Source organism: Protopterus annectens, chromosome 9.part0, assembly GCF_019279795.1.
Source record: "Protopterus annectens isolate FY-2018-M chromosome 9.part0, PAN1.0, whole genome shotgun sequence".
Lineage (NCBI taxonomy): Eukaryota > Metazoa > Chordata > Ceratodontiformes > Protopteridae > Protopterus > Protopterus annectens.
The window spans coordinates 1,891,131,366-1,891,156,365 of NC_056743.1; the positions used below are offsets into that span (position 1 = coordinate 1,891,131,366).

General features: G+C 40.9%; 1 protein-coding gene across 1 annotated transcript in view; it reads right to left on the reverse strand.

The window, feature by feature from the left end:
* Positions 1 to 25,000, reverse strand: part of LOC122812307 (complement C3-like) — a 2,177,376-nt gene that overhangs the window by 925,507 nt on the left and 1,226,869 nt on the right. Inside the window, exon 23 of the mRNA XM_044084710.1 lies at positions 11,575 to 11,661. Within this exon, the coding sequence (XP_043940645.1) occupies positions 11,575 to 11,661 (87 nt within the window). The remainder of the gene's footprint in view (positions 1 to 11,574; positions 11,662 to 25,000) is intronic.

The following is a 25,000-nucleotide window of genomic DNA, read 5'->3' on the forward strand; positions in this document are numbered from 1 at the left end:
TGGTTTGCTGGTGGTGACCTGATGATGTTGGATCCCCAATATCTGAATTATGCCTAGCAGACATGGGGTTGGTTTGCTGGTGGTGACATGATGATGTTGGATCCCCAATATCTGAATTATGCCTTGCAGATATGGGGCTTGTTTGCTTGTGGTGACATGATAATGGATCCCCAATATCTGAATTATGCCTAGCAGACATGGGGCTGGTTTGCTGGTGGTGACATGATGATGTTGGATCCCCAATATCTGAATTATGCCTTGCAGATATGGGGCTTGTTTGCTGGTGGTGACATGATAATGGATCCCCAATATCTGAATTATGCCTAGCAGACATGGGGCTGGTTTGCTGGTGGTGATATGATTATCTTGGATTCCCAATATCTGAATTATCCCTAGCAGACATAGGTCTGGTTTGCTGGTGGTGATATGATGAGATTGGATCCCCAATATCTGAACTATGCCTAGCAGACATGGGAGTAGTTTGTTGATGGTTATATGATGATATTGGATCTGCAATATCTGAATTATGCCTTGCAGATTTGGGGTTGGTTTGCTGGTGGTTATATGATGATGTTGTATCCCCAATACCTGAATTATGCCTAGCAGACATGGGACTGATTTGCTGGGGGTGACATGATGATGTTATATCCCCAATATCTGAATTATGCCTAGCAGACATGGGACTGGTTTGTTGGTGGTGACATGATGATATTGGATCCCAATATCTGAATTATTCCTAGCAGACATGGGACTGGTTTGCTGGTGGTGACATGACGATGTTGGAACAGACATGGGGCTGGTTTGCTGGTGGTGACATGGTGATGTTGGTGTTGATATGGTGGAATGTGTTGTAAAAGTAATAAATAATTTACACGCATGTCTAGTCTGAAGAGTTCTAAAATGCTTGGATAGACTATTTTGACAGTATCAGAGTATGACAGCTTTGTACAGTTAGTATGATGGTGTTACATTTGCAGGGGTGTATTTTAGATATAGCCACAGTGAATCCTAGGGGTGGGAAAATCAGTAAAAACTGGGGGAGTTAGAAACAAAATGGCAAATTAAATTAAATGCATCAACCCAGCCTGGGTTGAATGATAATATACCAGTCAAGCCAATTTTGGCAAATATGGGATAGATAGAGTCACAGGGATAGTAGGTATAAACCATGCATGAAATTAGCATTTTTTTTATAAATCAAATATTCAAAATTTATATACTTTAACAGGGGGTATAGATCAATTGATTGTATTTATCAGGGGTAGGAAGAATTCTGAAAAGGAATGCTTAAAGGAACTTTTGAATGATTATTTTAAACAAATGGCACATTGGCACTTTAATGTTAATTGAAGATGAAAGTATATAAACCAAATGTGTATGGAAAAACTTTGTTCTGAGGAAGTCTAAGTGTCATAGATGAAAGCGCTTAACCATTGGTTGAATAAAAAAGTGTTTTATTACTTGGAGTGCCAGTATTTTGAATCCAAGCCACAGGGAACTGATAGTATTACTGTTTCCTGAGTTCTTTTGGCTTCTTATTTGCAGGGGTGTGGAGGATACCAGTTTGATGTTCATATTAATTAGTGGACTGAGAGAGGGGTGCCTAGAGATTGGTAAGGATCTGCACCTCTCACAGGTACCACCTACAGCATTAAGTAAAATGTTATTAGCAGTGGGCATGAGACAGGTTTTACATGGCCTTAGGATTCAGGGGGGTTATATCTGCTGCTCTCCATAAAGTCCAGTGCTTTTACACGGCCTTAGGATTCATAGATTCATAGATTAGTACTAGGCTAATTTCCCTTGCAAGCCATTTTAAGCCTAGCTAAGTATCCCTTGTGAGACTCAAACCCTGCACCTTGTGTTTGTAAGGCAAACACCTTAACCACTAGGCCACCCTCCCAACACTCAAGGGTTCAAGGGGGTGGTTAAATCTGCTGCACTCCATAATGTCCAGTACTTTTACACGGCCTTAGGATTCAAGGGGGGTTAAATCTGCTGCACTCCATGATGTCCAGTGCTTTTACACGGCCTTAAAATTCAAGGGGGGTTAAATCTGCTGCACTCCATGATGTCCAGTGCTTTTACACGGCCTTAAAATTCAAGGGGGGTTAAATCTGCTGCACTCCATAATGTGCAGTGCTAATACGTGAAAAGGACCCTGTTAGGGAGTAAAAAGGACTACAAGAGATGTTTATACATTTTGGGATATTTGGGTAGACTCTGGGGGAGTTTTATACCTCTCAAGTGTCCCTGATTTTGACTCAAGTTTTAGCTCTGCCCCTCTTAATCCCACCTAAAACTGGTGAATTTTGGAGGAAAGGTGATGACTTATGCTTTATAAATAATGATAATTACTGAGTCAGAGACTCTGTTACTTCAGGAAATGCATCTTAATTCATACCATCTGAGTCTGTCATTGTCTCAAGTTAATGGCACTAATATTTTATAAGTATTCTTGATTGTCCCTGATTTTGTCATGACTTGTCCTTGATTATTTGAAATTTCTCCCTGATTAGTTGAGTGCTATGGGGAGTTTATATAATTTGGCCTGTTTAGGGAGGTCTACAGAGGTGATTTTTACAATAAGACTGTTTAGGGGGTTGCAATGCTGAGGTGAGGTGAGGTGAGACCTGGATACTAGTCTTTCAGAGCAGGTATACCAGAGTGTTTATCTCACAAATGGTCTCTTCACAACTGGAAGTGGCTGTGTGGACTTGTGTTGTGTTTGTTTAGGCCCAGAGTACACTCATGCTTTGATGTCTGCTGAATGAGATTGAAACGTAAAAGTACTATTGACTGCAGGGAAATTTGCAGTTATAAATATCACCCACTATTCAGCTAAGCCTACAGCTGAAGTAGTCTCATAAAAAGAAGAAACCAAAGGAAAACAGCTATAAATCCCAGCCAGTAGTGCTTGTCTGCCTAGTAATAGCAGCAATTAATCTCCTCCCACTGGAACAACTGCTGCTGTCTTCAAGATGGCCCTCACACTAGGCAGAACACGCTGATAAAAAAAAAAAAACTGAACAGAGTAAAATAAATAAAACTCAAAAATCAGTTTAAAATCAGCAGAACAACAAAAAGAACAACATGACTTTAAGTGCACTAATGCTATTTATTTATTTATGTGTATTTATTTACTGGCATTTGTTAACAATGCAAAAAACAAACTTTCCTGAGTCCCTGTGAAGTCCAGAAACACTTTGAATGTTCTGTTACACTGCCTTATGACGTTACCTAGCAGTACCACAAACAACTGTCATATTTCAGGCAGGGATCGTTTATTTATTTATTTATTTATCTGACATTTGTCAACTGTGGAGGTATGCTGGTGGCCAGTTGGCATATATCCATTTTATTACATATCATTTTCAGCAATATGACATCAGTATACAAGTAAACAGAATAAACTTATATACAGAAGTCAGATAAGGTGTGTAAGATGTGGATGGTTACACTTAGGTGCAAATGATTACTCTGCAAGTGGCTTGATAGAAGAAAGTGTTTTAAGGTGCATTATAATAGCACGTGAATGGGATGTGCTGCACCGATTGTATTCAGGAGAAAAGGTCTACTCTACTGCGTCTAGTCTGAAAAATAGCATGTCTATCATTTAACTCATTAATTTAAATTTAAAACCATGTCTAAGATAGCTTTTACCAACACAAAGAACATAATAAATATGATAAAATATTTACATTTGAATGAATATATCTGTATATGCAGGGAACACATCTGTACAAGTCCACAGGATGCAGGGCTTACTAATTACACACCCTGTGGGAGCCATGGAAAATCATTAGAATGTTGTTGGCACTGCGTAAGAACTGTTATTAGAATGTTGTTGGCAATGCGTAAAAACTGACTGTCATTAGAATGTTGTTGGCACTGAGTAAGAACTGATTGTCATTAGAATGTTGTTGTTGGCACTGCGTAAGAACTGACTGTTAACGGTGTTTGTGTTGTTGAATAAAATTTAGTCTTTAGTCTTATCACACTGCAAAACCAACAAAATGAAACCTCAGAGAATCTAGCTGATGATATTTCTGTCGGACTGGAATGTTTCATCTTTGACATCACAACATAAAGTAACCTATAAAATGATCCCACATCCATCTGCCTGTCCAGCACTAAAAAGCATTCTAAATAACTATACTCCTCATTGGTCATTGCGATCCAGTGACCAAAAACTCCTGTCCATCTACAACCCTAACAAATCAGCTGGGCATTGTCTGCACTCATACAAGGTTGCCAAGGCCTGGAACTCCTTACTTGTATCCATCAGGTCTATACCCTCCCTCCCATTTTTCAAAACCACTCTGAAAGACTTCCTAGCTAAAATCTGTCTCTGTTCTTGCTCAAAGCCAGGATAAACTATATCCCTAAACATGAACAAGTACCTTTTTATTCCTTATACCTCCTCACTCTCCCTTCTTCACTTACTTCCTTGCTTCTAATTCTCTTCCCTGACTTTCTCTCTAAATATACCACAAGCCCATTTCCTCTCATTTCATATTAGAATTACTTTTTGTATTAGACTAACTTACCTTTAATTTCTCTACAAACTATCTAAAATGTCTCTAAATATTAAATGATTGTCATATAACTTGTATTGCTTCTTAACCATTTCATTATATTATGTCAAATTTGTTATAATTACTTAAATTGCAGATTTTGTTTTATTTTTGAATATTAAAAATGATTGTTCTTAAACTATTTTGCAATATTGAGCTTTTCTCCTCAGGTCTCTGCTACCCAGTCAGACTTTCCCAGTTATCAAATATCAGTAAATAAATAAATAATAAATAAATTGGTCTACTGTGTGTCATCAACGATACATTTCCAATACTCAGCAGAGTGATCTTATATATTCTCACCACCCCATCTGTCCACTGCTTATTACTTAAACAAACAGTGAGATGCGGTGTGTTTTTGCAGGGGGTTGCACCCCAATAGCCTTGACGTAGGGGCTCTGTCACCTGCACATACAATTTCTAAATATACTACCGCCAAGATTATACCAATTGAAAGAAAAGGAATACATTTATTCCCCTTTCTTTGTGATGTGCAACATTCGGAAGTACTATAAATCAAGAGTGCTAAGGCAGAGCCCCCACACAAGACAGGCAGGGGCAAAACCTCTCCTACAAAAATATTTCCTGTTAGTTTATATTTGTATCTATACTTCTCTGTGATTTACCAGGGGGCCATAAGCTCATCTGCAATAGCTAGGATGAGGTTGGTGTACCTTCAATATCCATGAGCAGACTCAGTGAAAGTAATACAGCGGCCACACAACTACAACAATACAACAAAAACAATTTAAAACTAAGGCAGCAGAGCCACAAAGAATTCCAAGTACTGCCTGCAGCACATATATAAAATGGAGCCTGTCCAGTTAAACCCTGAAAACAGTCAGAGCTAAGCATAATTGCATCATGCAGATAGCTGGCAATTCCAGTTCTACATCAGGTGACCATGTGCCTTGTTGTCAGTTCTGTGTACTCAGATGACTTTACTGTTGGGTTTCTTTGCAGAAGTTTTTGGGTAACTATTAATCAAGTATGTCCTGCTGGAGGTACCAGATTCCAAGCTCTGTAGAACTGGATACAAAAGAATCCTGTTACAAGCTGTGAATTTCAGATGTTCTTCGTCTTCCCTTGCTGCAGTCCTGACTATAGGGTATAGTCCGCGTCCCAGTCGGCCCGAATACCAGAGTATAAGGCTGACGTCGGTCATGGCGCCTTAGACTGACGTCAGTACGTCAGGGTACTAATGCGCATGACCGACGTCATTTCCTCAGTCTTTTTTGCCGCATGGTCCGATGCAGAAGCAATTTTGCGAGTGCAGGTTGGCGTTCTGAGATTTTCCGAAACCGGAGTTTCAGACCGAGTACAGAGTTGGCTAAGTAACCCGGTTGGGGAACATTTTGGTTTTCTTGCCGCAGAATATTACCGGATGTCAGAAAAGTGAATAACTGTATTTCTTGTGGGAAGCAGATACCGCATAGGGATTATCATACATTGTGTATACCTTGTTTAGGGCCTGAGCACGGCGTTGTTGGTTGCCGCTCTTGTGCTAGATTTAATAAGCACTATTAAGAGGAGGCTTGATTGTGCTAGGTTAGTGTTTGGGAAGCGTTGCAATTATACTATGCCGTCGGATGCTCCGGCCTGCTTCATCTAAGAAGCGCAAGGACAAAACAGTGAAGTCTAGGGGTGAGGAACCGGCAGTCCCGGACGCCGGTCCTTTAGAAGGCTCAGGGGAGCCAGAGGTTTTGCCAGGAGTCTCTATGGAGTCTCAGGCAGATACTTTACTGTTACAGGATGTGCCCTCTCAGGAAGTAGGCCAGGCTGAGGGGCTTCTCAGGTAACTGTTCTTCCCTCTCTTCCCAAGGTAGTTAGGGCCTCTCCTTCTGTTTCCAGAGCTTCTTTTAGAGGAAGGCCAAGTTCAGCTTCTGTAGGGCTTCTCCTAGCATTTCGGGCTCTGTGCCTAAGAAACATATGCTTAAAATGGCTGAAGATTTGATTACTCTGATTAGAGGTTCTATGCCCCACCTGATAAGAGGCCTAGGGTGGAACAGGAGTTTGATAGTTTTGAACAGTGTTCACAGGCTTCAGAGTCTTCTGTGGAAGACTTGCAAGAGTTTCCTGCTTATTCTGATTCTGATGTGGATGATTCCACTCCTTCAGCTTCTCCTCCTGAGGATTTTTCATTTTCAGAGACTCTTCACTCCATGAGGGAGCACTTTAAATGGGAAGGCCAAGATTACTCTGACTCCAGAAAAGGCTTAGGGAATTCTTGTTTTGCCTCAGCATAGGCCCTTAGCTATTCCTCCTGTGTTGAATGTGGTGGAGGATGTTTTTGCAGAGGCTTCTCTGAACCCTGATTCCTTGCCTCCTGCTCCTGTTAAGCCTGATAGGTATTATAGGGTGCCCGGAGCTCATAAGTATTTGTTTAAGAGTCCCAGGGCGGACCCAGAAACTGTTTCTCAGGGGCCTAAAGGTGTTAAAGCTTCTGTTGTTAAAAATCCTGTACCCTCTGATAAAGAGGCAAGGGCTTTGGATAGGTGGGGTAAGAAAGTATATACTTCTTCCACTCTAGCCATGAGGGCGTTGAATTGTCAATTTCATATGCTGAAATATCAGAATTATCTCCTTTCACAATTGAAATCTAAGGTGGATGCTTTGGCGGAAGGTATTGAGTGTAAAGAATTGCTGGATTTGGTTCATGTGTCTGAACAAGTGGGTAAGCATTCTTTGCAGTGTGGTTTTGATGCTGTTCAGGCCTCCTCGAGGGTAGCTGCTACTAGTTCTGTTCTTCGCAGACATGCATGGTTGAAGGATCAGAATTTAGCTGAGCATGTTAAGACCAGGATTTTGGATGCTCCTTTACAGTCTGATGTGTTGTTTGGACCGCCTGTGGAAGCAGTTTTAAAGAAAATGGAGGACAAAGCTAAGTCTATGCAGACTGTTAAAGATTTTGCAGGTGCAGCCTCCAAGTTTAGTAGAAATTGGCCTGCTAAGGGGTGGACATATCCTGCTTATGGTTCCCAGTCTAGGGGTAGATCTAGACGTGGTAGGGGCAGGGCTCAAGGTTCGTTTAGGCCTAGATCAGACAGTTCACCTGCTCAGACTTCTGGTGAGGGCAGGGGTCAGTCCTTTCGTAAGCAGAACCAATGACCTGCCTTTTCAGCTGCCAGTGGACTCTCGTCTGGCAGCTCCTTTGGGAGGAAGATTGTCTCTTTTCAAAGAAAATTGGGATTTAATCACTCAAGACAGATGGGTGCTGGATATCATTCATCACGGGTACAGATTTTATTTCCACACCATGCCCCCTTTCAAAGGCATGCCAGATGTTCCTCCTCCACAAAGAAAAGAGGCTCTCAAGCAAGTTTCTCAGTTACTCCAGATAGGGGCTATTCAGCCAGTCCCTGTGTCAGAAAGGGGCTTCGGATTTTATTCTCGCCTGTTCCTAGTACCAAAGAAGGGGAACACGTGGCGACCAATTTTGGATTTATCTATCCTCAACACTTATCTGGACATTCCCAAGTTCAAGATGTTGACGTTACAGCAACTGTTACCTCTGCTGGGCAAGGATCACTGGATGGTAACTTTGGATCTCAAGGAAGCTTACCTTCATGTGCCCATAAGGCTAAGTTGCAGAAAGTATCTGCGGTTTCGAACTGGAGATTTTCATTATCAGTTCTCTGCATTGCCCTTTGGCTTATCTACTGCGCCCAGAGTATTCACAAAGGTTCTGGCTCCAGTGATAGCTTACTTCAGGCTTCAAGGCATTCAAATTTATCCTTACTTGGACGACTGCCTGATTCTGGCTCAAGAAAAAGAACACCTTCTACAGCATCTGGAATATGTCATAGCAGTGCTAAGATGCCTAGGGTATTCTGTGAACGAAATAAAGTCCAGTCTAGTACCCTCTCAAGACATGTGCTTTCTGGGTGTGAGACTGAATACAGCAGCCCAGATGGCCTTTTTAACCCCGGACAAACAAAAGAGTCTGTCACTTTACTTCCATCAACTATCTCATCAGTCCGTGCTGACTGCAAGGACAGTCCTTCAAGCATTAGGGTTCATGGCATCTTGTATTCTGGTGCTTCCCAATGCCAAACTGCATATGAGGAAGCTGCAATGGTATCTCAAAAATGTATGGACACAGCACTGCCAAGATTTGGACACTGTCATTCAAATTATACCTTGCCTTCAAAAGGAATTCTTGTGGTGGGCTCAGGAATGTCACCTAAACAAGGGACTCTCTGTGACCCGGCCAGAGGCGAGTCAGATTTTAACGACAGATGCCTCGGACACTGCTTGGGGAGCTCATCTAAATGGAAAGTGGATACAAGACAAGTGGCCTGCCAGACTACAGCATCTACATATCAACATGAAGGAGATGTTAGCAGTCCAGTTTGCATTGATGGCGTTCAAGGAGTTACTTCTTCCAGGGCAGGTGTTGATTCTGACAGACAACACAACTGTCATGTGGTACATCAACAAGCAAGGGGAACACATTCTTATCCTCTATGCAGGCAAGCAATGATTTTATGGGAGACTGCGTTAAGCCTGCAACTGACTCTTCAGGTAAGGTTTCTGCCAGGAGCACAGAACTCCCTAGCAGATGTATTAAGCAGACAAATCATGGATCCCCACGAGTGGAAACTGGATCTTCATGTATTTCAGAAATTGACAGTGTCATGGGGAACTCCAGACATAGATCTGTTCGCTTCTCCACTAAACCACCAGCTGCCAAAGTATTGCACAAAGGGGTTTCATCACACAGCTTGGAAAGTGGATGCTCTGTCTTTCAGTTGGAAAAACCTTCATGTCTATGCTTTTCCACCTCTACCTCTTCTTCCAAAGGTATTACTAAAGGTCAGACAGGACAGGCCAAGGATGATTTTGATAGCTCCAGATTGGCCTCGGCAACACTGGTACCCACTTCTAAGGAGTCTTGTAAAGGAGCCTCCATGGCTTTTACCTCTGATTCCTCATCTGTTATCTCAGAAGGACGGTCATCTGCTCAATGTCAAGCTTCAATCTCTCCATCTCACAGCTTGGCATATTCTGTGTTGAAACATGGAAGGTCTCAGCTTCCTCAACAAGTTTTAAATGTGATTATGGAAGCTAGAAGGCCTAGTACTAGGAGAGTGTACGCAGAAAAATGGAAGAGATTTTTATTTTGGTGTACAGCAAAGAATTTGGAGATTTCAGAGCCTAATTTGAGTGTGGCTCTTCAATATCTTACTGAGTTATTGGACAAAGGTTTGTCTTTCTCTTCCATAAAGATTCATGCTGCAGCAATTTCAGCTCACTATGATTGTGACCCACCTTTGTTTTCGCATCCTTTGTTCAAGCAGTTTCTTAGAGGGCAAAGAATATAAGACCCCAAGAGCTCCTACTCCTGCTTGGGATCTCAATTTTGTGTTGGAAAAACTTACTCTACAACCTTTTGAGCCGGCAGCTACTGCTGAATTGAAATATTTGTCATGGAAGACGGCTTTTCTGTTGGCTATTACTTCTGCAAGAAGGGTGTCTGAGTTGCAGGCCCTTATGGCAGTAGAGCCCTTTTGATTTTCCATAAGGACAGGGTATCATTACGTACTAATCCTTCCTTTATGCCTAAGGTGGTTTCTAGTGTGGCTTTAAACCAAACTATTCATTTGCCTACGTTTTTGCAGATCCTCAAAATAAAGGGGAAAAGATTTTGCACACTTTAGATGTACACAGGCAATTGCGTTATTATTTGAGCAGGACTAAAGATTTTAGGCAGTCTCAGCAGTTACTTGTTTCTTTTGCTTTAAGTTCACAGGGCAAACCTGTGTCAAAACAAACTATTTCTAGGTGGATTGGCTTTTGCATTGCATTTTGTTATTCCCATCATGGCAAAGAGGTTCCAGCTGGGATTAGGCCTCATTCCACTAGGGCTACTGCCACTTCAACAGCATTTCTAAGGGGTGGCAACTAAGGATATTCTGGAAGCAGCTACTTGGAGTTCAGTGCATACTTTCTCTAGGCATTATCACCTGCCTATATACTCTAAGTCTAGAGCTGGTTTTGCCACAGCTGTTTTACAAGGCATGTTGTCAGCTCCTGCTACTTTATAATTTGCCAGCCTCCCTTACCTCTGCTTTGGGATTCTACCCAATAGTCAGGACTGCAGCAAGGGAAGACGAAGAACATAGTACAGTTTTGTACCTACCATAAATGTAGATGTTCGAGGATTCCCTTGCTGCAGTCCAATCCCTCCCTCCTTCCCTCTGTGTTTCAGGGTGGTTGTGTAGGTGCCTTTACATACTTATACTACTTGTATATATATTACTGTATATATTGTACATGTTTATTGGTGCAGGTTGTTTTTGGGACTTGTCTTTTTGGGTCTTCTGACATCTGGGGCAAGAAAAGACTGAGGAAATGGCGTCGGTCATGCGCATTAGTACCCTGACGTACTGACGTCAGTCTAAGGCGCCATGACCGACGTCAGCCTTATACTCTGGTATTCGGGCCGACTGGGACGCGGACTATACCCTATAGTCAGGACTGCAGCAAGGGAATCCTCGAACATCTACATTTATGGTAGGTACAAAACTGTACTTTTTCTTTCCCTGTAGTGTGATAGCAGCCTACAAACCACCAACAGTTCTCTAACAAACCAAAAATATTTTGGGATTTAATTCTGGATATTGAATGTATACCACACATAATTCCAGATTTTTAATCCTGACTGCATTAGGGTGACTGTATTCTATGTTCATTTCTAGACAGTTTTACATTCAGGTATTATGTGGAAAAGCAACACGTTTGGATCACTATGGTGCAAGTGACAACTGCGTTATATAAATGATCTCAATTCCAAATCCAAAATATATGCTAGTACTTAGAACTCCTTAGTAATATCAGTTTTGTTGTAAACTTTTAAAATGTTAACAACTTACCTTTTTTATTCTACACAGAAACACTTGCAATTGCATGTCCAGGTTAGAATGCAGACTACTTTTCACATACATCTAACTTGAACATAAATTTTAAAGTCTCATTAGACAAAGGATAGCCATACCTTTAACACTGACGAATGTCTCGGGTTCAGTGTCTGGAACAACATTTTTCATGTCAATGGCCTCCACCAGTATCTCTTGCTTTCCATCTGAGAATACAAAACATACAGTGATTCAGATGAACTTCGAGTTAGAGTTATACATTGTCCTTTGAAAGATAAGAGTAATTCCAGTTCCGCATGTAACATCAGCCAAAGTAGCAACAAGGTAACATCTGTTCCAGAAGAATTTACCAGATCAGTACACATGCACTGCGACTGATTTAAGCTTTACAAGCAGATCCAGGTCATGTCCAAATGGGGCCCTAGGCATGGTAATGCAATGCCCCTCCCCCCAAGCCATAGCAATGTCCATTACTTGGCTGTCTCACCTGAATTACCATAAAGATCTGTCAGTGTGCATATTATATTCATTTTTTAACTTTTACAATGATCACAGAAGCAAGGATTTAATTTAAAACTTTTAGTCCAAATTTTACAGCAAAACACTTTCAACTATTTGCTAAAACATTCTCACATTAAAAACAAACTTAATGTGAACAAGAGTAAACTTCTCTTCCCTTGACACTCACATTAATTGAAATGCATCTTCCAACCTATTAAACTACCAGAGGTATGCTGGGATTTGTAGTCAAATAGCATATAGTGAAGCACTCTTTAGTGGCTATGTGAAAGGTAAAGGAATTCAAAAGACAAATGTGTGGCACATTTGTTAACAGCCTGGGATAGACCACTGGACAACTGGACACAAATGTCCCTTTTTTGGGGCAGCACAAGAGGACTGTCTTTTGAAGACAAATGGAAGCTGGGGTAATCAAACCCTGCACTGGAGGAAACAGCTCATTAACAGCTTATAGCCTTACTGATGTGCCAGACAAACTATTGTAGCCAAGACACCCCCAAGTGCCTAAAAAAAACTAAATTATAAAGTTATTCCTAGTTAAAATATTAAGGTTAAATTTGTAGATTTCATGTTGCCCATTTTATTGAAAGACAAATGATAAATACACTGTCAGTAATTGAAAGAACAAGAAAACCAAGTATTATACCCAAGGAACATGGTTCACGTGGCTCACATGATGCACCCAAAGAACATGACTCACATAATGATGCACCCAAAGAATGTGGCTCACATGATGATGCTCCTGTTTGCTACAACTGATTCCTTTCTGTAGGATGCAGTAACTAAGTATTTATGCACATACACACACACACACACACACACACACACACACACACAAACATATGCATGCATATACACACAAGCACAAACACGCGCACACACACACACACACACACACACACACACACACACACACACACACACACACACACACACACTGAAATAAGCAGTCTGCTCAGATAGTGCTAGAATCACCAAAGTGAAAGGAAAATCATTGGCTGTAGCTGTTTCCTTGCTGTTTCAGGTTTTTTTGCTTTTCGGAGCACATCACTAGGGTACCTCGGTTACCTCTATCCCCTGTCTTTCTTGTACTTTCCCTCTGCAGCCAACAGCAATGTTTCTAAATTCCTTTCCTCTCATACTCTGACCACAAATAGCTTATCACATATATTAACTATTAATTTTAGCAGTAGTGATCTGTTTCCTGTGTTGCAGAACCTCACTGGTGTGCTTTTTCCTCTGCTATTTCAGTTCTCCCTCACTAAGGTTTCAACGCAGAATAGAAAGCTTCTCTCTCTTGTTATATAGCCCATACCCTGCCATTTTACACTGCACATTTGCTTTTACTTTAGTCCTTTGTAATTCTTTTTTCCTCTTTTACTTACCTTGTCTTTGTAATTTCTGCACTACAGTATGGTGAAACTTTACCTAAGTTAAATACCTCTTTTGTAGATAGTTTTTTTGAGGGATTAACCATCTCAGGGTGGGCTCATCACTACATTTATAATCCTTATAAGCTCCACCCCTTCCTTCAAATCAACCAATAGCCTCACTATTGACCTTCCCCACAGTTATGTACAGCTACTGATACCTTTTCCCACTTTGTCTATTGCCTAATAGTTGTCTCCATATCTCATTTAACATACATCACTATTTCATTCCCAAATATTGCGTAATTGTATCTCCACACCTTACCGTTATGTATTCCTTATGACCAATTAGTTTTCTAACTACCCTTACCGCCTTGTTATTCATCTTACCTTATAACTTTCTAAATTAAAACCCACCCACCCTATCCACACCACCACTTCAATACTAGTAGTTTCTCAAACATCTCATCTTCTCTATTTGTCTACAATAATCTCCTCCCAACAAAATTGAAACCCTTTCCTGTTAATAGTAAACCTAAACACATAATATCTGCCCCACATAAACCCCACTTACAATATTTGCAACATCAAATGCTTTTAGTTTACCTCTTTCTCCTCTCTCACTTCTGGCGATATTCACACCATCCCTGGGCCTAGCAGTATATACCCACCTTTTCACCCGTCTAACACTCAGGATCTATTCTTTGCTACTATTAACATACATAGCATTTGCAACAAAATTACAGAATTTCAAGCCTGGTTTCTCATCTCTCCCCTGATATCATTGAAGTCACTGAAACCTGGCCAAGACCTCACATCAGTGACACAGAAATTATTCCCTCAGGTATTAATATTCTCAGGAAAGACAGACTTCATAAAAAGGCGGGGGTGTTGCTTTAATCTACCAAGAATCCTCAAATATAACACCCTTTCCAAACCTGTTCCAATCTTTGGCAACTTAGAAGTTCTATTGGCATACTTATACATTAATAAAAGTAAACTGTGTATTGCCACACTCTATATTCCTCCAGGACAAAACATTCCTGTCCTGGAAGATTTCCTTTCCTGGACAAATCATAACCTATTCAACGAAACAATCATCCTCGGAGGCACCAATATAAACTGCCAGGGCATCATCTGTAACTCACCAGCAAATAGCATAAATTTACACAGATATACTCATCTCATTTCAGGCCCTACATTAACTTAAAACAACCAAAACTAAACAATATTAGATTGCATCCTAGTGTCACACCCAGAAAAATTCTCATAGACAGGCACCATACCTGATATCTTAAGAGACCACCTACCTGCCTTTACTCACAGATCCCAAACCTATTTGGTCAAAGCCCATTCATATAAATCATCTAGAAACCTTTCAAATTTCAAAAAAATATATATATTTGTCAGTACTCTTAAGGCACATAACTAGTCTCCATTAAAAACTTTACCTCTAGATGATGCTGTTGATTATTTCAACAACATCTTCCTAGATATGCTCAACAGCCTAGCTCATATCCGCACCAAAAGAATAAAGCATAACCATGCCCCATGGCTTAGTAAAACCACTAAACATGCATTACTCTCCAGAGACTGAGCTTGGAGGGAATGGCATAAAAATAAGAACCCTCAAAACGAACTAACAAACTCAGCTACAAGCAACTTCAAAATTCTGTTAAAAAAGTCAGTCACTAATGATAAAAAATGAATTCACTTCACAATTAGCTTCCCAAAAACATAACCCTAAAAAGTTTTGGAAATCTGTTTCTTCACTTCTCAGCCGTGGAACCTTGCACAACCCTTCGCCTACTGCTGATAAAGACCCCCTAGAGATTGCACAAATGTTCAACTCTCACTTTATAGATACCATCCAAAGCATCATTAGGGACTCCACTTGTACCACAAATCTCTCAGCATAATTTAAACATTCCCTCTCCCCTCACTGGTGAAAATACTACCAATATTCTCTCAACTCCAGACTTTTCAATCAAACCAGTACCCACCTCCCTAGTCCTAAAACTACTCAATAAACTAAAGCTGTGCTCCCCCTCTGCAGATGGCCTCCCATCAGAATGTCTTAAAAACTCTGCCAAAGCAACAGCATATCCTATAAGCATTCTAATTAATTGCTCCATCTCTGAGTCATATACTTTACAACTTTGAAAAATCCATAATAACTCCTTTACATAAAGGCAGTAGTCCAAATGAACTAACCTTCAGCCCATTTCAATACTTTCACCCCTAAGATTTTAGAAAAATGTGTGCATACACAATTACTAAAGCACCTCCTTGCCCCTACACAACACGGCTTTCGCCCTGGATCCCATAGTACCACCACAGCATTACTTTCTTTTACCAATACCATAAATATTTATTTATTTTTATTTTTTTTTATTTATCATTTGTTGAACGGGAAAGTCCGACTAGGTTCCACAGATCCTGTTTTCAGCGGAGGCCCAGGGAGAAATGCTCCAGAAGCATGTCTTTAGAGACATAAATAAAGCTTTTGATGCTGGCCTATCCACTTCAGTTATCCTGTTGGACCTATGTATGGTTTCACATACAAAGCGTTTACAACTTCAATCCATTGGTTAATCTCCTGACACCCTCACATGGTTCTCCAACTATCTAAATAATAGGAAACAATCTGTTAAATGGCTTAAGATGCAATCCAAATACCTTCTCAACAATACAGCAGTCCCCCAGGGATCAACACTTGGCCCCGTCCTTTTTAATATTTTATCAATATCCTTCATACTGCTTCCCGACATTGTGCTCTTATCCAATATGCTGACGATTCAACTCTCATCTCCTCCGCCAATAACCTTACAGAACTCCAAAACACCACTATAAAGGCCTTTACCTCTATTGAAATCTGGTTAAATAATGCACAACTACTTTTGAACCCCAAAAAAACTAAGCTCCTTCTTTTTATAGCTAAAGAACCAACTGGAGATTTCAGGATAGTTTCTCAAAACAATAACCAAATTGAAATACTAAAGTCTGCTAAACTACTAGGAATTATGATAGACGAAAAACTCTCCTTTGAGCAACACATTCTCAGTGCTATAAAAAAGACCCACTTCAAGCTTGGGAAACTTTATAGACATAAATTGTACTTGGACAAGCCCACTCGAATACAACTTACACATACTATGGTACTCCCTTCCCTCCTTTATGGTAGACAGATCGTCACTAACCTACATATTTCACTTATGAACAAACTATAGTCATGCTACTATAAAACTGCCCATTCAGACACACCACTGCCTGGTCATAAATTAACTTAATTGGCTTGAATTTCCCCAATACCTAAATTTCACCCAGCTAACTCTCACTCATCAATTAATTTACAACCCCGAGAAGTGCCCTACTCTACAAACTATTATTCAAACATACTTTCCAACCCAGAACCTATACTCTACTAGCAAACTGCTGCTATGCATAACCAAACCTAGAAAACGAGCTGGAAAATGCCTCTATTCCTACTCCATCACCAAATTATGGAATGCTTTGCCTGCATCTGTCACTCATAATTCAAGAAAAGAGTGCTAGAGAGACAGCTGAACTCGAACAAGGTATACGTAATTTGTTTATTAAATCCACACAGTGCAGCTGATACACTACATAAACCCCTTTACACATCAAATTTGCATTTTCGTCTCAATGGATAAGACTTCATCAGATGACCAGTGTATAAATAAATGAATCATTTATACTGAAATTAATTAGTAAGGAACCAATACGTTTAAATAAGTGTATTTAAAAAAAACAATGATGCTTAGGCAAAGCCAATGAATATTAAAACTTCATTTAAAACCATTTCAACAAAATATATACATTCTCATTAAATGTTAAGCCTTCAATAAATAGATCTTAATAAATAATGAATATAGATGTTAAACATCAACTATTTTTCGACAAATGTTATATAAAAAAATGTATAAAAAGTGAGGTTAAAAATGTAACTGTTCCTTTTGTATAGCATTATAAACTATGTAAAAACAAGGGAACAGTGCCATCACCTGGCCAAACATTTTATTACATTCCAACCTTTCAAAGTTTGGCAGACCTTAATTTCAAGAGTGGCAATATTGAAACATAATCATTTAAACCAGGAAAATGTCCTGCTTCAAGGGCGACTTGCCACCACGATTCCCTAAATTCTATCTTCTCTTCCCATGTGCCTCCCCTAATATCATTTTTTAATTTGTTCCAACACAAGAAAAGAGAATTTAGGTTTTGTGCATAACTTTGAATGTTTGAATAAAGCACTAGTTTCCTTGCCAACTGCCATATCATAAATATGTTCATAGATCCTTCTCTTCAACATTCTTTGTTTTCCCGACATAGAAGGAACTACAAATTAGGTAGGTGGCTAAATAAACTATTCCTTTTGTTTCACAGTTATAATAATCAGTACTATTAATCCATTTTTCTACTCTCTAAATAAAACTTGTCTGTATTCATAATGTACGCACATTGAGCACATTGAGAACGATGTCTGCATTTATATGTACCAAACCTTTTACTATTGGTATTAGACTTCCTATTCTTATTTTCCAAAATATTTCTTATACTCTGCGGATTTTTATATACCACCTTGAATGGAAAACCAGAAACACTATCCAAATCTGAAAGAGACACAAATCTGTCCCATTCTTTTTGAAAAATTCTTCTAGTATTATCATTCAAAGCATTGCATTCCAAAATCATTGCTTGTTGATAGTTATTATTAATAATATTTGTGTTATTATTTTCCATATATCTGTCTCCTTCTTTACTTTCTTCCATATGCCCCTGAATAGGTTTAAATCTACTATTTCTTCCTTTTTCAACCTCAGATCTAATGTTTTTGATAAATTACAGAGGATAACCTCTTTCAATAAACATTTGTCCAACAAATTACACTCTAATAAAAAATTTGTATCAAGGCTCATGCGACACCCCCTTACAAACTGCCCCTTAACTATATTTTCTTACAGTGTAGGGGGTGTGCACTTTGATAATGGAGAAAGGCATTTCAAAAGGTAGATTTTCTATATATCTTTGTTTCTAGTTTATTATCTACTTTATATACTTCTAAATCTAGATACTGCAAAGTTTTGATGTTCGTCGTCTCCCATTGCTGCAGTCCTGACTAATGGGTACTCCGCTGCCCTCCATCGGCCCGAATACCAAAGGGCTAGATCTGGCGTCGGTCATGGCGCCCGAGACTGGCGTGGTGTCAGTATAAATGCGCATGACCGGCGCCATAACTTCAGTCTTTCTTGCCGCATTGTCCTGAGCAGAAGCAGAATTTGCAAGTGCCGTTCGGCGTTCTGGAATTGTCGGTTTTCGAGTTTCAGACCGGAGACCAAGTTGGGCTAAGTACCCCATTGGGGACATTTTATTTTTTGTCTTTTTCTTGTCTCAGTATTGTCGGATGTCAGAAAAAGTTAATAACTGTATTTCTTGTGGGAAACAGATTCCTCATAGGGATTACCATTCACTCTGCATTCCTTGTTTAGGGCCTGAGCACGCGTTGTTGGGTGTCGCTTTTGTGCTACTAATAATAAGCGTACTATTAAACGTCGGTTGGACTGTGCTAGGCTGGTGTTTGGTAACCGTTGTAATTACAACATGCCGTCGGATTCTCCGACGACTGGCTCTTCTAGGAAGCGCAAAGAAAAGTCTTTGCGGTCCAAGCAGGATGGGGCGTCCGCTCCGGACGCCGGTCCTGTTGAACCACTGGCTGCTTCAGTGGCTCTTTCTGACGGTGTGCCTGAGTGTCAAGGGGAGCCTTTGTTACTACAGGGGGTGGCTTCTCCTTTGTTAGGCCAGGTTGAGGGTGCTCCTCTGTTGTCTGTGGCTCCCTCCCCTCGTAGGGTGGTTAAGCCTCCTCCTTCTCTAGGCAAAGGCCATTCTAAGTCCAAATCTGCCCCTGCGGGTGCTTTTCCCCAGGGTCCAGCTCCTAGGAAGCACATGCTGAAGATGGCTGAAGATTTGATTTCTTTAATTAGGGGTTCCATGCCTCCCCCTCAGAAGAGGCCCAGGGTAGAGACAGAGTTGGAGGGTTTGGTTCAGTCTTCCATTGAGTCTGATTCCTCTGTGGAAAGCCTTCAGGATTTCCCTCCCTATTCTGATTCAGGGGCTGAGGATGCTTCTCCTCTGCGCCCCTCCAGAAGATTTTTCTTTCTCTGAGACTTTGCATTCCATGAGGGAACATTTCAAATGGGAGGGCCAGGATTATTCTGATTCTCGTAAAAGGCTGAGAGAATTTTTGTTTTTGCCTCAGCACAGGCCCTTGGCTATTCCTCCTGTACTGGATGTTGTTCAGGATGTGTTTTCTGAGGCTGCCCTTAACCCGGATTCTCTGCCTCCTGCCCCTGTTAAACCAGATAGATACTACAGGGTTCCGGAAGCTCACAAGTACTTGTTTAAGAGCCCTAGGGCTGATCCTGAAACTATTTCTCAAGGCCCCAAGGGCGTTAAGGCCTCTGTGGTTAAGAATCCAGTTCCTCTGGACAAAGATGCTAGGGCCCTGGACAGGTGGGGTAAAAAACTGTATACCTCTTCTACTTTGGCTATGAGGGCTTTGAATTGTCAGTTTCATATGCTCAAGTATCAGAATTTTTTGTTAAGTCAATTGAAATGTAAAGTGGATGCTTTAGCTGAAGGTATTGACTGTAAGGAGCTTCAGGATTTTGTGCATGCTTCAGACCAGGTTGGGAAGCATTCTCTGCAGTGTGGTTTTGATGCTTTACAAGCTTCTTCCAGGGTGGCTGCTACTAGTTCTGTTGTTCGCAGACATGCCTGGCTTAAAGATCAGTCCTTGTCGGAGCATGTTAAAGCTCGTATTATGGCTGCTCCTTTGCAGTCTGATGTTCTTTTTGGCCCTCCTGTGGAATTAGTTTTGAAGAAAATGGAGGAAAAAGCTAAATCTATGCAGACAGTGAAGGAATTTTTACAGGTTCAGCCTCCTAAATTCAATAGGAATTGGCCTGCTAAGGGATGGCCTTTTCCCTCTTCGGATTTTCGTTCTAGAGGCAAGTCGAGGTGTAGTGGAGGTAGGGCTTCCTTTCCGGGCCCTGTTACTTCTAGGTCTTTGAGTTCCTCTACCCCTTCTGCTGGGGAGGGCAAGGGTCAGTCCTTTCGGAAGCAGACCCACTGACCTGTGTCTTCGGCTGCCGGACTCTGCTTTGCTGGCAGCTCCTCTGGGTGGAAAACTGGGACTTTTCAACGGAAATTGGCATTTGGTTACCCAGGACAAATGGGTGTTGGACATTGTAACTCGAGGCTACAAATTTTATTTTCACACTTTCCCGCCTTTCAGCGGTATGCCGGATGTGCCTCATCAGCAAAAATTGGAAGCACAGGCACAGATTTCTTCTCTGCTCCGGTTGGGAGCAATACAGGAAGTTCCTTCGGCGGAAAGGGGCACAGGGTTTTATTCCCATCTTTTCTTAGTGCCAAAGAAAGCAAATACTTGGAGACCCATTCTGGATTTATCCATTCTAAACACCTTTCTAGAAATTCCGAAATTCAAGATGTTAACACTGCAACAGCTGTTGCCTATGCTGGGCAGGGATCACAGGATGGTGACTTTGGATCTCAAGGAGGCCTATCTTCACATTCCTATCTGGCCCAGTTGCAGGAAATTCCTGAGGTTTCGGACTGGGTATTTGCATTATCAGTTCTCTGCATTGCCCTTTGGCTTATCTACTGCGCCCAGGGTATTCACGAAAGTCCTGGCTCCAGTAATAGCTTTTCTCAGACTACGGGGAATTCAGATTTATCCCTATCTGGACGATTGTTTGATACTGGCTCAAGACAAGCACGACCTACTTCGACATCTGCAGTGTGTGATGACAGTTTTCAGATGCCTGGGGTATTCTGTGAACGAAATAAAGTCCAGTCTAGTACCCTCACGAGAGATGTGTTTTCTGGGTGTGAGTCTGAATACAGCGACTCAGATGGCATTTCTTACCCCGGACAAACAAAGAAATCTTCACCAGTACTTTCTACAGCTATCAGTCCTGTCCAGGCTGACTGCAAGGACAGTCCTTCAAGCCTTGGGGTTCATGGCATCTTGCATTCTAGTACTTCCCAATGCCAAACTGCATATGCGGAAGCTACAATGGTATCTCAAAAGCGTTTGGACTCAACACAGCCACGATTTGGACACTGTCATTCGGATTCTTCCTTGCATCCAGAAGGAATTTGTGTGGTGGGCTCAGGAATGTCACCTAAACAAGGGACTCTCTGTGACCCAACCAGAGGCAAGTCAGATATTAACGACAGACGCCTCGAGTCAGCCTGGGGTGCTCATTTCAAAGGAAAATGGATTCAAGACCTTTGGCCCCGGAGTTGCTTCACTTGCATATCAATATGAAGGAGATGCTGGCAGTTCAATTTGCCTTAAAAGCATTCAAGGATCTGCTTAGCCGGGACTGGTGTTGGTTCGAACAGACAACACAACTGTCATGTGGTACATCAACAAGCAGGGGAACTCATTCTTACCCTCTTTGCAGACAAGCAATGCTGTTATGGGAAACTGCTTTGGATCTGCACATCACTCTTCGAGCACAGTTTCTGCCAGGAACAAAATTCGTTAGCAGATGTTCTGAGCAGACAAATGGTGGATCCTCACGAATGGAAGTTGGATCCTCAGGTGTTTCGTCAGTTGACCATGGCTTGGGAACTCCAGACATAGATCTGTTCGCTTCTCCTCTGAATTTCCAACTACCTCTGTTTTGCACAAGGCTGTTTCATCCGAAAGCCTGGAAAATAGATGCACTATCCTTCAGTTGGAGCAACCTTCACGTGTATGCCTTTCCTCCTCTGCCTCTTCTTCCAAAAGTCCTGTTGAAAGTCAGGAGGGACAAACCGTGCATGATCCTTATAGCACCGGATTGGCCTCGTCAGCATTGGTACCCTCTGTTGAGGAGTTTAATTGGAGGCCCCTTGGCCATTACCATGGATTCCTCACTTATTGTCTCAAGAAAACAATCATTTTCTCAATGTCCGGGTGCGATCCCTGCACCTGACAGCCTGGCACATTCAGTTTTAGAGAATGAGGGCCTTCAGCTCCCTCAACAAGTTTTGGATGTTCTTTTGGAAGCCAGGCGTCCTAGTACTCGAAAAGTTTATGCTGATAAATGGAAGAGATTTTTTCTTTGGAGTTCAGCTAAAGGCTTTGAGGTCACATTGCCTGATTTGAGTTGTACATTGCAATATTTGACTATGTTATTGGACAAGGGTTTGTCTTTCTCTTCTATTAAAGTGCATGCTGCAGCTATTTCTGCTCACTATGCTGGTGACCCTCCTTTATTTTCACATCCATTGCTTAAACAATTTCTGAGAGGGGCAAAGAATATAAGACCCCACGGAGGGCTCCTATTCCTGCTTGGGATCTTAATTTTGTTTTGGAGAAGCTGACTCTGCCTCCTTTTGAACCTGCAGCTACGACTGACTTGAAGTTGTTGTCTTGGAAGACTGCTTTTTTGTTGGCTGTTACTTCTGCTAGAAGGGTATCTGAATTACAGGCTCTCATGGCAGTGGAACCTTTTCTGATTTTTCACAGGGACAGAGTTTCCTTACGTACTAATCCTACTTTTCTGCCTAAAGTGGTTTCTAATGTGGCATTGAACCAGTCTATACATTTGCCTACTTTTTATGCTGACCCCAAACTGAAGGGGAAAAAGTTTTGCATTCTTTGGATGTACATAGGCAGTTACGATATTATTTGTTCAGAACCAAAGAGTTCAGAAGTTCTCATCAGTTGTTTGTTTCTTTGCTGTGACTTCCCGTGGAAAGGCTGTCTCGAAACAAACTATTTCAAGTGGATTGGCCATTGTATTGCTTTTGTTATTCTCATCATGGTAAAGAGGTTCCAGTTGGGATCAGGCCTCATTCTACTAGGGCTACGGCCACATCTACTGCTTTTTTAAGAGGGGTAGCTACTAAAGACATTCTAGAGGCAGCTACCTGGAGTTCTGTACATACCTTTACGAAGCATTATCATTTGCCTCTTTATTCTACGTCTAGGGCTGGGTTTGCCACTGCAGTCTTACAGGGCATGTCTGCAGCTCCTCAGGCTATTTAGTTGTCCGACCCCCCTTTTTGTTTTTTCCGTGGCTCTGGGATTCTACCCATTAGTCAGGACTGCAGCAATGGGAGACGACGAACATAGTACAGTTTTGTACCTACCATAAATGTAGATGTTCGAGGATCTCCATTGCTGCAGTCCAATTTTCCCTCCCTCCTTCCCCCTTTTTCTTTTAGATTGGGGTTTTTGGGTGGTGTTTTATTTTTGCATTCTGACATCTGAGGCAAGAAAGACTAAAGTTATGGCGTCGGTCATGCGCATTTATACTGACACCACGTCAGTCTCGGGCGCCATGACCGACGCCAGATCTAGCCCTTTGGTATTCGGGCCGATGGAGGGCAGCGGAGTACCCATTAGTCAGGACTGCAGCAATGGAGATCCTCGAACATCTACATTTATGGTAGGTACAAAACTGTACTTTTGATATTTTATGAGTACACTTTAAAAAAAATAGTAGTTTCACTCATATATTTCATAAACTCTTCAAACTTCTTTTTACCTGCTGTCCAAAAAATAACTATATCATCCAAAAACCTTTGATAGAGAATCCAGCAGAGTTTAAAATATAATTTTCCTCCTATTTTGCCAGGACCATATTGGCATAGGTGGGAGCACATGCTGCTCCCATTGCCACTCCCTGAATTTGCTGGAAGAATTCTCCATTGAAATATATAAAGTTATTTTTTAAAAACATGTCCATTAAACAAACATTTACTAATTTCTCATTATGTATTAGTCCCTGGTCTTCAAAAACAATTTCCTCAAACATTTCCATCCCAGTAATATAAGGTATAGAGGAAAACAAGTCTATAATATCAATGGTAACAAATAAAAGATCTTCATGGTATAAATTATTAGAAATTTCTCTCAGTAGGTCCCATGAATCTTTTAAAATAGCTTTTCTTCTGACCCATATATGTTTTAATTTGGTATCCACATATTTAGCTAAAGGTAAAGTTTTAGACCCTTTGGCCGAAACTATGGGTCTTAATGGTGGCTCCCTCTCATTTTTGTGGATCTTGGGGATTCCAAAGATAGTAGGTACCCTAGGTTTCTCCACATTTAAATATATATACACTTTTTGATCAATAAGACCTTCTTGTCACATATCATTGAGACCTATATCTATTTTATTATAGGCTATGTTCACTTCATTCTTCGAAACACTAGAATATCTTGAATCATCCCATAATATTTGATCATCTTACCCTCATATTGTATATTATCCATTATACTCACACCACCGCCTTTATCTGGTTTATCACTCTTATATTGGAATTTAACTTCAATTCATCTAATATTTCTTTCTCCTTAGTACTTGAGTTAGCTCTATATTTAATTTTGTTCTGTTCATTCCTAAGTTCCTTCTCAATAGTTTTCTCCAGATTTTTTAACTGCGGATGCAAAGGAGGGGTATAAGTAGTTTTTCATTTTAATCCTTGGTCTATAGGTGTATTATTCATCGGAAACATTATACTTAAATTAACTTTCCTTAAAAAAGTTTAACATCCAACAATGATCTTGTTAAATCCCCTTTTCTGTATGGAATAAATTTTAAACCTTTAG